The sequence below is a fragment of the Stegodyphus dumicola genome, chromosome 9 (assembly GCF_044657685.1).
Source record: "Stegodyphus dumicola isolate Sdum_Otavi_A_Nest chromosome 9, ASM4465768v1".
NCBI lineage: Eukaryota > Metazoa > Arthropoda > Arachnida > Araneae > Eresidae > Stegodyphus > Stegodyphus dumicola.
The window spans coordinates 122,494,452-122,510,337 of NC_140776.1; the positions used below are offsets into that span (position 1 = coordinate 122,494,452).

The 15,886-nt window shown below is 30.4% G+C and overlaps 1 protein-coding gene across 2 annotated transcripts in view; it reads left to right on the top strand.

Annotated features, from left to right (window-relative positions):
- The window catches only part of LOC118185187 (ubiquitin carboxyl-terminal hydrolase 47-like), a 145,444-nt gene extending 129,844 nt beyond the window's left edge, over window positions 1-15,600 (top strand). For both annotated transcript variants that reach the window (XM_035355008.2, XM_085824036.1), the window contains exons 33-36: window positions 3,534-3,661; window positions 3,792-3,863; window positions 6,621-6,807; window positions 13,247-15,600. In XM_035355008.2, coding sequence (XP_035210899.2) covers window positions 3,534-3,661; window positions 3,792-3,863; window positions 6,621-6,789 — 369 coding nt within the window. In that variant the 3' untranslated portion in view covers window positions 6,790-6,807; window positions 13,247-15,600. The remainder of the gene's footprint in view (window positions 1-3,533; window positions 3,662-3,791; window positions 3,864-6,620; window positions 6,808-13,246) is intronic.
- Window positions 15,601-15,886: the final 286 nt, after the last annotated feature.

Genomic DNA, 15,886 nt, shown 5'->3' on the forward strand with positions numbered 1-15,886 from the left:
TTGGAGGTTCCGTGCAGAATGGGAGATAGCATCAGCAAGATGTAGCTGCATGTGTGAAAAAAGGTAGAAGTCCGAAGGAGCGATATTGGAGCTATATGGTGGGTGTGACATATGGTAAAAAATCCCATTTGAGTCTGTACAGAGACCAGCCAGTAAATGCAGACACATGTGGCCTTGTATTATCTTGATGGAACGTTACCTTTTTGTGCTGGAACTCAGTTTGATATTTTTCCGTGATAGCATTGTCAACACGGACTAGCATCTCGTTATACACCTTGCTGTCAAGGGATTTACCTTCTTCCAGATACTCTTTGTGGATAATACTATGGCAATGCCGCTAGATACAAAGCATGATCATTTTGTTAGTCAAATTACACTTTGTTACACTGCGGACAGGCTCACCGGATGCAGATCAACCCTTTTTTCGGCCTGTGTTGTTGAAGTAAATTCACTTTTCATCACAAGTTACGATCCTGTCCAGAATTTTTTCATTGCATATTCAAGCAATTAGTGCTGGCCTGAGCAAATTTGTCATTATCTGCTTGAGGCAGCTAATGTATCACCCAGCAATAGAACTTGTACATCAAGCTTATGCGATGCATAGCACGACGAATGGACATGACACTAATGTCCAACTACTTAGGAAGCTGTTGAGTAGTTGCCAGGGTTTGTACAGTCTTTAAGAATCCTTTTGGAATCAGTTTTTGGTTTTTAAAAGTCTTTAATTCCGGCCAAAATTGCAAGAAGGCCCTTAATTTTAATCATCTGAAATTCCTGTTTTGTTTTTACGACTTAATTTGGGTGTGAATTCACGTTTTAGAGGAATATTTTTGGCGATTCACGGACAAATATTATCTTTTGAATGGGCGAATGACTTATAATTTGTTCCTATTTCTAATATAAAGGATGGGATACTGTAGTTTCTGAGCAAGGAGTCAAACATAAGCATTTCAAAATTATTTCATTTTTTTCTTAATGAAGAGCTCTTGAACAACTTTTCTCTTTCGAAGATGTGAATTCCTTTATTAAACGGCTCAAAATTTGGTGACTTGTCAAAATTTTGCCGATTTTAAGATCAGTTTCTAAAGAAAATTTTTAATTCGAAGATCTAGGAATTTTTCAAGGATTTTTTTAAGAACATTATAACACTAATAAATTGAACTAAAATAATGGTAGTATATTTGAATTATGTTTAAGGAATAACATTAAAATAAAACATTTTTATTTTTTTACTGTCATGTTATAAAGTGACATTACTTTCCGTTTCGGTGACCTTATACAGTATTTTTAATCTGAAAAATAAACAAAGGTAATAAATACTATAAAGTGTAGTTTACAAAGCAATTCATAGCAAAAGCAAAATAGCAATGTAATTAATTAAAAATTTCTTCCTTTTAATTTTTTCATGGTAAGAATTTTTCCCATGTAATTATCTCAGAATTTCCAGAATGTGCATCAGTTTACTCTATTAAATTAATTTTCCTCATTTTTCTACTGTTTTTTTTTTTTTCCCCAAAAAAAATATTTCTGTCCTTTTTTTTTTTTTTCCCCAAAAAAAATATTTCTGTCCTTTTTTTTTTTTTTTTTTTTTTTTTTTTTTAATTACAGAATTGGTAGGGCTAATTTTTCTTTAGTATTTTAGACATTGCAACTTGGGAAGTTTGGAAGGATTTAAAGACCCACAATTCTAGAAGGCTCCAGAAAAATGTGTCAAAAGGAAAAATGTCTTCATTGTATTAATACATAATGGATGTATTTTACAGAAATTTTGCAATGAATTTCTTACATTTTGGAGACTTTTTGGAAGGACAATGAAAACATAATGTTTGAGTGTTGTACTTCTGATACTAGAAGTCTTTTAACATTTTTATCTTCCCTTTGTTTTCTCAAATTTTCACTAGATATAATCATGGAAAATCTCAAAAATGCTTCTAAATCTCTTCGCATGGACAGGAAGAAAGAAACTGAATACATAAAGTGGAATAAAATTATTCTTTAAAGATATGTACAGTTATTATTATGAAAACCAACCAATTTATAATTTTAAGCCTTTACTATAACTTCCCCTTTCCATTTCCTCACCATAATGCACATCAGATAGTTTTTAAACCGAAATTTTTGGACTGTAAGAGTATTTTTGTCCTCCACTTAGATGCTGCCTTAGTTCCTGTCAGCTCTGATAATTTGTAATTATTCATCTTTGCACTATCTGCTAACATTTGAATTTGTTACTCTTTTAGAGTTACTGAGTCACCTTAGATAAAATTTTAATTACATAGTCCTTGACTACTAGCCTACATTTTAGTTTGAATTTGACTATTCCTGTTGAATTGCATCACCACAAGCTGTAGTTGATTTTGTCAACATAAGAACGTGCCTGTATGTTCTAAGTTCTTTTTAAATCTTTATGTGACTTTGCAGTTACATTTTGACATAGTGATAATTTGCTTCATATCTATCAGAGGTTTTGGATTATTTATCTTTTACCAGATCAAGTTAAACCTCGTTAGGTACACTGTTGAGAGATTGGCTAGTTAGGAGATAAAACACACAGAAACTAGTAAGAACATAGGTTTGTGTATTAAAACAGATTTCTAATTGTTAGAAAAGATATTTAAAGAGAAGAAAATTAATATAAATTAGCCAAAAGTCTAGGAAGGCTTCAAATTTAAAAAGACTCATAAATATTTTTTTTGTACCTTTTAAATGTGTAATTTATTCTAATACCATTTAAGAATCAATGTCATAAATTACATATATTTAAAAAAATAAAATTTAAAAATGGCCATGTAAATCTATAACGACTAAGGGTATTTAACTACCTAATTTAATTATTTATAAATAACTGCTCACCTTTAAAAGTTATCTCTGCATATTAAAGCAAGTTATTGACTTTCATAAATCATTACTGTGGCCACAAGATACATAAAAATTACTGCACGAAAATATAAAAATTACTGTAAAACTTATTCTTTGCATGTAATAAGACTAAAAATAATACAAAACAACTTTTTATCTCTGGTGCATTAGTGGCCTATTGCCATCTTAAAATATATTAACTGGGTTACAATCCCAGAAATTCTACATGAAGCTACAACACTAACTGCATGAGACAGACAGAGCACAACTAACTTTCAAAATTTGCCATACATGCATACATCAGGCTTTCAAGTTTGTTCTGATTAACTAGTCTCTCTCTAGGCAAGCAGCAACACTGGCAGTAGCTAATCTAGGTAGGGTTGTAGGGTAAGTAGGGTTGAACGAGAAAATGCTCAGGCACGGCAGTGTACCGACTGGTAAATGAATGCGTTTCTTGGTGGCACATATGTGTGACAGTTGGCAGGGAAGAATGAATGTTTTACATTTTGTGCTATGTTGTATTGTTTACCATAATTGGTAAACCAATACAACACAGCATTTCATGTCTTGGTTGCATTGGTATACCATTTACCATATTTATGTATTGTTTGTGAAAGACTATTTTAATTTTCATTTATCTCTATTTGTTTATTTATTTTTGAATCTCAATGCAGGGTCAAGGCACCTTCCCTTGTGAAACATCTTTATTATCAATTCATAAGGAGCTAGAATGGCAGACACAGACTCCTTCTTTGAATTGGCCCTTGTGCCAAAGTGATGATGGACATGTTATTTATTACAGGTGTATTTATTTTCTCTTCTGTATGAAGTTCAAAATATTAAAAGTTGAAGTGCATTTTAAACTTTTTTTGTGTACAAAAACTTGACAAATCGATTGTTATTTGTGTGTTAAAGGAATGTATGTGTTTCAGGGATAAACGAGAAGAGCTAAAAAAGTTATCAGAAGAAGAAAAGAGGGAAATCACAAACAAAGAAAATGCTCGGTAAGCATTTCATGTCTGTGTTGAAATAATTAAAGAAATGAAAATAATTTTTATTTTTTTATCTAAGTGGCTTGGATCTATATTTTTACTCTTAGTCTCATGTAATTAAATTTGTACAGGAATTGAATTTCATTAATTTTGACATACTTTTAGAATATTTTAATATGAAATCGGAGTGTTTGTACAAAAAGGGTTATATTTAAAATTTAAAATTAGGGGTGGTAAAACATATAATTATTTAGAATAATTGGTGTATTTGTCTATATTGAAGACACACTTTGTTTTGTCCTAGTTGTGAGAACATTGAAATCTGAGTATTTATCAGTTTAGGAAAGTTGTTTGAATCTTTAAATCAAATAGCACTCTCCTCTTTTTAAACATTTAGACACGGATTTAAAATTAATTCTCTTGTAAATTTTTAACCTAATTTATTTATTAGCATTCATACTTTTTCACTTAAGAACTGCAGAGAAATGCATTTTATATTTCTTTTGTAATTATGGATAAAATTAATGAATAATGGTAATTTGAGATCTAGGCCAAAAATTTAAAACTACAAAAGAGAATTTTGTGCATCTGTGCTACTCATAGAGGAGAAATTAATAAAGATTGTTGTCCCAATTTTACATAAAAATGAAGAATTTTATTTTTTGTTGTTGTCGAAAGATTTACATAAAAATAAAGAATTTTTCTCATTTAAATCATGTTAGTTATGATTTCTAAATTATTAACGTTAAGAAGGAATAATGTACAGTGCTCAGTTATCTAAATAAATAAATAAAGAATAGCTAAATGCCCATAATATAAGCTGTCAACCTTCTCACTTTTTTTAATTCACTTTCTTAATTTAGGTGTCTTAACAGCATTGAGTATAGATAATAACTATTGATATAGTGAAGAAGACTGAATTAAAATGAAGTGATTGAATATAGTAAATAGGTATTCTAAAATCAAAATGAATATCAATGAAAAACTGTGTTGACAATGCCCTCTGTCATGATAGAGCAGAAATATGGTGTAACTTCTGTCCTGTAAGAATTTAAATGGTAAAATATGTTTCTATTTAGAAAAATTTCTGTTGCTTGGAAAATAATAAAAGGAGAGGAAGCTTTAACAATTTTACACTTCTCCATGATATAGAGAAGAATGGTTCTAGAGTACATTGAAAAGGCTGTTTAGTATGCTTTTGAAAAATGGAATCAACCGTTGAGTTTTTAAAGATGAGATAAAACTTAAATTATCTTCAGTTGAATCACTGGGATTATGTTATCTTGAAGAAAAGGAAGTTGGAGATGAATTCAATTAAAAGGGTTTCACCTAAAGCTATTAAATATACAAACAATCTATACAAATTCAGATCAGTAAAATATCTCTTATGGCATCAAAATGTAAGCAGAAGTCTTTGAAATAAAATCATATAAACTGTGCAGTAGTTGAAAGGAAAAGATATATAAGGCTATATAAACTCATTTTTGTTGAACCTTATCCTAGTGCTGGAGAAGGTGAAGATTCTTTTGCAGGCAGAAGAACGCTATTGTTGCATAATCTATGTTTTGTCTGTTTGAGAAAGAATTGTTTTCAAAATTTGTTCTACCTGTGCTTTGAAGAAAGTCTTCCACTAAAGTGTTGCGTAATTCTTATAAATGGAAAGTTTGTTCCTAAGCTGTTGAACTTGAGATTTTTTTTTATTGCCATGAATTCCTATAATTTTCAACTATAAGACACATAATTTCCATTTCAAGAATGTTCCTCTTATCCATGTAATAATAGTAAGTTTCTTCCATCACATAGACCACATTTTCAAGTATCCATTATTTCACTGCATTCAGCGTAATTTTTTTGTTATCTGAGTTGCACTAATATACTGTCATTTATAGAGCTTTATTTTAAAATGCAACCAGTGTTTAATCAGTTAATATTTGTATTTAATTTTTTTTTTTTTTTTTTTTTTTTTTTTTTTTTTTGCCATCAGTGTATGGCACATTACTAGACTGCCCGCCAAAGACTGAGCAATAATGTTACTGAATGTTGGTAATACAACCTGGGCTCAGATCTCAGCAAAAAAGGCTGGATGCATTGGTGTTTTTGTAGTTTTCCCCACATGTACTGTGGGTAGGTATGAGTCAAATTCCAGTAGAAAATACTTCACCGCTCCCCTTAGGCAGATAGTCCTAGTCCTCACGTGATTTGTTATAGTCAAACAAACCAAAAGCATTACTAAGGTTATTTGCACAATTATATGTACATTGATTATTAGTTGTATTTGCATCATATTTAAAGATACTTTGGTAAATAAAAGCTTTTCCTTTTTCCTACTCAGATTTTCTCAGTACAGAAGTCTAAGAAAATTCCAAAATTGAAGTAGCCAAAAAACAATTTAAAATATCTAATTAAATATAAATATATTTTGCACCAAAAGCCATAAATTTTTGAATAACCTAAATAATGCAATATAAAGCAAAATTTAAACCAGTTTAAGTTCTTTTTAAATGTTTTTACCTTGGAGCATGAAAGCCTCACCAAACTCCCCTCCTCTTTTTCATATTTCGTGGTTGGCAGTTGTAAGGTATGAATAGTTCAGTTATCCTGAATCGTATCTGAAAGTGAATATAAGTTTGTTAGTTTGCAGTTCTTTCAAAATTGTGTTGCTGCCTAATGCAAATGTTTTTTCGAATTTCTAGATGGCAGTTGTGCCATAGTATGTTTGCAGTAGTATTTAAAACATTTTGTAAGCCAATAACATAACTTTCTTTTTAGGTCTAACAAAAATCTCAAAACTAACTATTCTCCCAGGAAGGAGAAGGCGTTAAAAATATACACTCTTGACAGTGCGCCCAGTAGTTCTGTGACTCGAAATGCTACAAATCATAATTCTGCAATCAACACATCTCAAGGTTCACAGCATATAGTACCAGATTTGGACTAATATGCTAGTAAACTGCAGGTTTGTTTTATGTTACTGGATATTTCTTGTTAATATTCATTATTTCTACTTATAAAGCCATCTTTAGAATTCTAATTTAGTTTTAAACATTCTTCTATAAATTTAATATTTATTAAATGCATAATGTATAGAAAGCATTCATGTGAAGAATTCATTTAAAATGTTGTTAAGATCATCCTTTTATTTTGAAAAGTATGGGACTTTGAGTAATTTTTAAAATTGAGTAAAATTCAGTCCTAAGTTAAAGAAAAAACTTGATGCATCCCTCCCCGAAAAAAAATTGACAGCTGTGTCTCTTCTACAGAGATCAAGTATTCTGCAGTTTATGCTATGGTTCATAATTTAACTATAAAAGTTTTTATCTGTGAAATCGGCGAAGTGGATAAGCTGTCCTTTCTATTAATTTCTTTCATTTCAGTTCCCTTTTCCAAGCAAGACAGGATAGAAACGGATGTTTTATCCTTCCATTTTATGCAATAAATTGAATCATCGCTAACTGAAAAGTCTATATCCTCTTGACATAAATTTGTCTTTTAAATTTTTGGGTAGATACTTCCGATCCATATTTACAGCGCCACATGCATAGATGGGTCTGTGTCTTTAAAAAGCGAAACAAATTATAACTACTTCCCTTTCTTCTTCAGCAATAACTTCAACCTCAGTTATTCTCTCTTGGATTTCAATTTCATCTGAATCAGAACTGACATCTGAAGCATTTGAGTCGCAATCGGATGGCAATTCAGCAAAAAGATCCAAAGCTTCCTGAGTTGGTAATTTTTTCCTAGACATTTTAGCACATCAGAGCATACAACTAATGTAAAAGCGCGCGCAATCACGAAAAAAGTAGATGCAAAAAAGAAAAGAAAAAATAATCGTGAGTGCTGCCATCTATTGAGCGGAAATTCAAGTGTGTGGTGGGACAAATTTTAACCCACTTATTTCAACTGCAAAATTAATGTATAAAATATTGAATACAATTAAGATTTTTGAAAATAAAGTACTTTTGAATATTAAAAAGTATCATACATATCATAAATTGTATACCAAAATTTTTAAAATATTGAAAAATGCGAGATACAGGGATATCACTCTTGTGATCCTATTTTGAATATTTTTTGCTTATAAACTTAAGCCCTGGTATAGTAGTAAAATCTACTGAGAAAAATAATAACTAAAATAGATTATTTTTAAAAGCTTAGGAAATTTCTAACGGAAATTGCTAACTGAGAAAGTAAATATTAATTAGGTGGGACATATATTGACCCACCATGCCGCAAAGGGTTAAGATGAGGAGATCTGGCAGCCATTCCATGTGATGAATATTTTCACTTTTCAGGTAATTGTCAATCAACTGAGCCCTATATGGATGAGCTTTATCATACATTAACATGAAGCCAGAACCAACTGTACCTGTAAAAAGTCAAACGTGGAACTCCAAGATCACCTCTCTGTAATTCTTAGCAACCAGGAAGCCTTTATCAAACACGTGCAGAGGTGTGCAGCTATCCATTATAATGCCTGCCCAAGCTATTACATCTCCACTCCGTAATGATCCTTTTTCCTGATGAGGGAGGGATGGTATTGTGTTTTAGGCTTTCTCCAGATACAGGGACACTGATTACCAGTGTTCAGGTTGAAAAAAGCACAGTATTTCACTGAAATCTAGTCCAAGGTTCTTGTCCATGTTAAGTATGCTCTCTTGTATGCTGCAGTGAGCAAGCTGCAAACAGTGGGTCTTATGACATACAGCCCTATCTCATGAAGCCTTCAGGCATATGTAGACTATGAAACTTGAGTTCTGATGGCAGCATACAGTTCACATAAGAGTTGTGAAGCAGTAGCAGCCCTGTGTTGCCATGCTAAAAGTCCCAAACAATAATCCTGATTTGTCATCGTGGATCGTGGTCAACCTTGTCCTTTTTTCCGTGGTATGGATTTAAAATTTTACCTCCTTGTACGAAGTAAAGGCTATACTCAAAGGTTCAGAAAGTTTAAATTTTTTATATAGGACTGCTATAGTATGTAGTTGTGCACCTTCCTTTTTGGTTGCAATTGGCTGCACCAAAAGTATATAAATATATGTAATATATGTGATAAAACTGCTTTATTATTGAAATAAGATGATTTGGTGCGAGTTGCAACGAATTGGCGGCAGTTCTGCATCATAACTTGATGACTTAGCAAGATGACACTCGAAGAACACCACACATAACGGTAAATTCCACACATAATTTTTTTCTTTCCGATAATGCACATTATCACTGTGGATGCGCTCTGCCCCCCCTCCGATTTTTTACAGCTCACATTTCTTAAAGAATGGACTAAACTTAGAAAAGTAAACTGAGAGCGGCAGTGCAAAGCAGCGACACAAAGCAAGAGAAAGAAGTGCGTCGCAGTTGACCTTTTTATACCGAATTCCATTTTTTATCAAGTGCCAATTTAATGTAGAGATGTTCTGACTTCATCGATTAGTGCCCAATACAGACTAAATAACGGATCTTTTTCATTTAGAAAATTTATTGCTATGTTATTTTTAGAATAAAGGCAGGAGTTAAAGGGCTATTAATTTGAAAGATGGATATTTTATAGTTTACATATCTACCGGTTGTGCGATATTGTTATGGCACAGCCGGTAGATACCTAAACTATAAAATAGACAGGATTGGGTTACGTCCTACTAACCTCAATGGAACATTTATTCCATTGAGTTGGATTTCTGTAAAATAGTATGTGCAAAAAGTAAAGTCACATAAAGTGTCTTCATTCATTTGCAAGTTCCCCATTCTATATTTGAAACTTAGCAGAATAGTGGATTTGTTGCCAATCTAGAGAAACTAAGCTTCATAACAACAAAAATAACGTTTTCTTTTATTATTGCAGGTAAAATCATGCTTAATCCATCCTGGAATTGATTTCTAAATTATTAAGTTATCCCATATATTGACTCAGCATAGCATCTACAACAAATTAAGTCAGTTTTGTGGACAGAAAAATCTGTCTTCTTGCCCACTCACTGTTGCTTGTATTTTGCATAGAAACTCTAATTTTAATTGTAAAAGTTGTTTTTTAAATTGTTTTAACTGTATTTGTTTCATATTTTCCTATATTTTTCAATTTTCAATAAAAATATATTAAATTTTTACGTATTTTTTTTTTGTCACAAAGTGAGAACTGAATTAATTGAATGAGAAATTTATCTTTAGTGAAAAGTGAAGAAATAAGTTTAAATTAAGTGCAGGAAAAAAATGTGTATAATTTAATATATTACGTACAAGGAAGTCATATGGTGTGTGCATCAGATTTTTTTAAACTGTTTTCACAAATTGCAGACAGCTCTAGGCATTACATCGAGCTCTGTAGCCACATGCGCTTGTGATTGGCCTTCCTCCAATCTACTGACCAATCTACATTTACAATGTATCTCATTCCATCATCCATATATTCGTGGCTGCTCATTTTACCCGATACCTAGTAAAACTTACCCAACAGTTTCGAAAAACTTGGCGAATGTTGCAAAAGAATACGAGCACAGAAAAAATGCCAAAAAATCATGCACTTGTATCCCATCCAAAGTCTGCAGCTCTGCAGACAGGCACATATACGCTTATGCATTTAGCTCTGAATATACTTTTGTAAAAATAAGCATGATGTGCAAATTCTTTTAATTTTGCACATAAGTGTATAAGCCATTAAACCAAGCCATTTGTGAATTAAAGAGAAAAAATAAAAGAGAAAAAAATAATACGAAGACGTTTAAACACATTTGGAAGGGTAGGATTGGCATTAAACTCATTAAATGTATAGAATATAAACTTAGATCTTAAATGTGAGTATTAATGTGATGCTTAAAATATGAGACAATTTCAAAAGTTATAAAAATTCAGCTTGTCAGATGTTTATACATAAAATACTGTGTCTTAAAGTATGCATATATACAAACATTCTTTTTACTTCCTTGTATGAAGTAAAAAGGAAGTATTGTAATGGCGAAATGTTTCAGGCAGCATATTTCAAAGAAAATATCCATTTTGACCACTATCGAATGCAATTCAATGATGTTTTTGCGGGATATTTGTATGTAAAGACAGAATAAAAGACTCTTTTCCTCCCAAAAAATTATAAAACTGCTTTAAAATGAATTCTGAAGAGAATTTTTCGTGGCGTCTGTACGAATGTATGTACGTACATACGTATCTCGCATAACTCAAAAACGAGTAGCCTTAGAATGTTGAAATTTTGTATATAGGACTGCTATAACTAATAGATGTGCACCTCGTATTTTGGTTGCTATCGGCCGCACCAAACGTATATAAATATATATATATCCAGTCTGTTACCCGGCTCAGTGATCTCAGTTTCTTTACTCTTATATGCTTGTAAATTGTACATTTTTTGCTTTAAAAATGATTGAATTATGTTGTTCTTATCTTCCGGTTAAGGTTTTTATGCCTTTAGTAAATCTGTATGCAATATTTTTAGAATTATCGAGAATTTTAAATTGTTTAAGAATTGTTTAAGTGCCGCTAAACCTAATAATTTTTTTGATCGCGGCCATTGCTTGTGGTCATTTGAAACAGCAGACTAGTGGATTTGTTGCCAATCTAGAGAAACTTAGCATCGCAACAACAAAGATAACGCCTTCATTTATTATTGCGAATTAAATCATGCTTAATCCTTTCTGGAATTTTTTCGAGGAAATAAGTGTTTAAGATTTACTTCGTAATTTTTAATGCATATATTTTGAGTTTTTATGTATTTTTGCCTTATCGCGAAGTGAGAACTGAATTAATTAAATGAGAAATACTCGATCGTCTGTAAAAACTGTTTCATTCATTTTTTTTTTTTTATTTTATTTTATTTATTTATTTATTTATTTTGCTTAATTTCTTTTATACATTATTCCAGCTTTATTATAGTATTTTAATAGAACATGTGGCAACGATTAGCTAATTCTTTAAATGATATAAATTTTGTGCATTCTGAATTATAATATGAACGAAATATAATACTGTTAAGTGAATCTAGCTCCAGAGTGTCGCTATGGTAAACAAATAGAGTGAATTTTAAAGAGTGCATTTATTCTATTGGGGTTTATGCGCTGTCGTCGAAGTAGACTTAATTCAATCCAATAAGTTTAAATGAAATGCAAGAAAAAGTGTGTATAATTTAATATTCCATACAAGCAAGTCGTGTGGTGTACACATCTTTTTTTTTTTTTTTTTTTTTTGGATAAGGCCAAAAGGGCTCAACACAATTGTGCATTTCACTCTTGATTTGAATCTAGCCTTTTGATAAAATTTAAGGTATTATTTATCTTTCAAATTTAATCTCTCTTTTATTGATTAACAAACTAGCTATGTAAATGTAATAAATGCAGTTTTTAAGAATATTATTTTTACTTTTGAATGTGAATAAAAATGCATTTAAACGCAATTCATCCAGTTGTTGATTATTTCTAGTGGATTACTTTATTTGCTTAATTGCTTTTCAAATGTATAGAAGATACATAATGTTCCCATGTTAATCTGAATGTATATTAATCTAATATTCTATGAAATATTGTGTTATTCCACTTGTGCCAGCCCACTAGCGGCCAAGCAGAAAGTCGCTGAACACCGGTATTTCGGCCCAAGGTTCGAGTTCTGCCAGTGCATGGGCGTTTTCGTGGTTTTCCCCATGCGTAACATATACACAAGACAGTTTTGCATAAAAAATTCTCCACAGAGGCATTCCTCCCCTCAGGCAGAGCCCTCAAGTGCTTTGCCGTAAGCATATAGGCTGAGTCTAGCTGTTAAACTATGAACCTTTTTAGACATTTTTTAAAAATGTATGTAACTTTAATTTTATTTATTTTTAACGGTTGGGAATTAAGTTATACTTCTGATGCCTCCCAAAGTTTAATAACATTTCTATAATTAAAGTTTAAGAAGTTTTTTTAATTTTTGTAAAAATTCTTTGTTTATGCTACCTATTTAAAGATTTTCTTAGATCCTTACCTAAAATTTATTTTTATGAAAAACCGAGGAAACTTTATATAGTTTGATCTATAAAGCTATCATATTTTCGCCCATGTAGTGTTTTAAAAAACAGGTGTCAAGCATATTGATGGTTGTATTTTGCAGTTATACATGTTCTTGAGTTTTTGAACAAATTCCTCTGAGTAGATTGATGGTAGATCTTTCACCCCTGATAATTGTTTCAATAATATTGTATTTGTTTCAATAAGTTATTTACCACATAAATCAGGAGTGTATTATAGATACAATGTTACCTATCTTTTATGTACATATGATGGCTCTTTTGGGGGGGGGGATATTATTTTAAAATTTCTTATGTTTTGGCTGCAGAAAATCTTTTAGTTTGTCACGTATATTGTATGCTTAATGAAATTTAAGATTGAAATTTCTGTTTTAAGTTCTGATTATTTCTATTATTTTAGGTGATTTCAGGATGCTACTCATGTAATCATCTCACAAGAAAATAAAAGAACCATGTCCTATTCATTGTGGCAATATTTATTTTTATGTTCTGCCACAAATTTTTCATCTTAGTTTATTGCTTGCCTTTTTATGAAATATGAAGTTTCTTATGTCAGCATGAAGTAATATTCAATAATTGTACTGGCCTCTGGCCTTTTTTTTTTTTTTTTTAAATAAATGTCCATTTTTTTCCTCACTGTTTTCTTTTCTTTTTATTTACAATAAGCGTTAAAGAAAACATTGTGATTTTTAAGTGTGTGTAGTTATAATTTGCTTGTATTGACATATTTAAAAAAATTATGTATGATTACTAATATATTTATTAAAAATGCTGTGCAGCAAATGCACTACATTATCTTTCTGTAAATATTGTTCTATTTTAAAAACGTGAGATTGGGCTTGAGACACTGATTACCTTAGCAGATTAAAAAAAAAAAGTATTTCTGAATGTATTGCAAAAATTCTTTTGACAATCTATGTATTACAAAAAGATAAATTGTTTTGGCATTTTTATGTACCATTCAGTCCTAGTAGTGTGCTGAAAAATTTTTTTTAGTTAGACTTTCTGCTGTTTTGTTCAGAATGTTAATAATATTTAATGGGGGGAGGGACTCTGTTTTTTGAAATCTCTACCCAGAAGTGATTTGTAGAAATTCATGCCACTTTTCTGATTTTTCTTCTTCCTGAACCAAATTTAAGTTGCAATATATATAGAGAGAATGCTTTATATTTCTAATAATAATAGCAATTTCATTATTTGTAATTTTAACCTTTTACTTAATCTAATATGGCAAAAGTTAATTAGTTTTAATTGCTTGGTACTGCGTAAATTTTGTCAGCTGTGTTGCTAAATTTTTCTCTTAAAGATTATTCAGTTCTTGTTATGCTTAATTTATTTAAAATCTTATTTAAAATAAAAAATATTTTTGCTTTTGAAGTACAAATGCTTAAATCTGTCTTTTTGTGAACAGTAATTTCTTTTGAATATGTTGTTAAATCTTGTTATCCAATATGTGTTTGAATTATAAATCATGTTATTGTTCAGAATATCCTTCTTTGTAATTTTAGAAATGTGTTGGTTTTTGTAGCTGGCTCTACTAAAACTCTTATTATGTTTCATATTTTAAAGTTAGTTATTTCCTGATTTTCTTATTTAGATTATATTAAAATCTCTTCAGTTTAAGGAAAAATATTCATCAGTAGGTAATGAGACATTATTCATTCTGCTATCTTTATGTATATTAAAGCGCACACGTACATACAATTAGCTTTTGTTAAAAAATAAGTTAAAATTTTGTTTTAATAAAGATAGCTTTAAAAAATTAGAAACAAAGTATCAGTTGCTTTTGAAAGTTCTGTGATCAGATATGTCTAGCATTGTCAGGGGGAATTCTATATTGTATTTTCACTTGATTCACTTGCACATAATTCTTCATTCATTTCTCTAAAATTAGGAAAGATCTGCATTAGGATCATATTTACCTATCTGCAAGTTTTTAATATTATGGAAATGGGGGCAAAAGTATTTTAAATAGAATTTGCAGTATTCCCCCCCCCACCTATTTTGGGGCAGAAAAACATATAGAATAGTACATTTTACCATGAAATTTAACTACGTTGCAGGACCAATTTGAATCATAATTTAGAATTACTCTTCTGAGATTAATATTGGAAAATTATTAATCATTTAAATAATAATAAATTTACACATATATCCAAATTAAAAAATAATCAGTTTTATTTCATTTGAATGAAAAGTATCCCAGTATGAATTTTATGCATTATGAAGTTTAACTGAATGTATGTGTGTACAAAAATTGATTACTGTTTTAAAATAATTTTAGTACCTGTTAAGTATTCTTATTCAAACTTTCATTAATAGAAAATAATTATTTAACAGAAAAGGGAATTAATAGAATTTTCTAATTTGTCTGAGACTGGTTATTGAGCAGTTTAAAAAAAATTTCTCTCAAGTAGAATTTTTTTGTGGGAGAAAAAATATTTTTAAGAGAATGTTCTGTGTACAATTCTCATCATTTTTACATACTGTACTTACACTGAAATTGCTGTGATGTAGGATCCATAGGCGCATGAAATTGATGCTCACTGTTTGTTATTTACTCTTCCATAAGTAATGTACTTCAATGGAAGTAACCTTGAGCTACAATTGTTTTCAATATGATGTCTGAACTAAATTTGCTATCTTGTTCTTTATATATACTGAAGGTTTATGTCTTGCCCATGTCATCTGTTAAAATGCCTCAAATATGTATTTCCTACATCATGCATAATAAATTTTTAAATATAAGTATGATTTATTTTGAATCTTTTGTGAAAAAAGTTTGCTGTGCAAAACTGTCTGAATAATATCAGGAATATATTTATATAATGCCAACATGTGAAATGATTGTTTTAATTTTTCCTGCTGCTCATTAATCGGTCTTAAAATGTGCATCACTTTTTCGCATGTTTTTAAAAGTGCTTGAAATTCAAAATTTGCAGGCATTAAATGTTGAAATTGTATACAATTTATTGCACTAATTTGGGATATTTTCTCTAAAAACTGCTAAGGAGGAAAAAAAAAAAAAAAAAAAATCAGG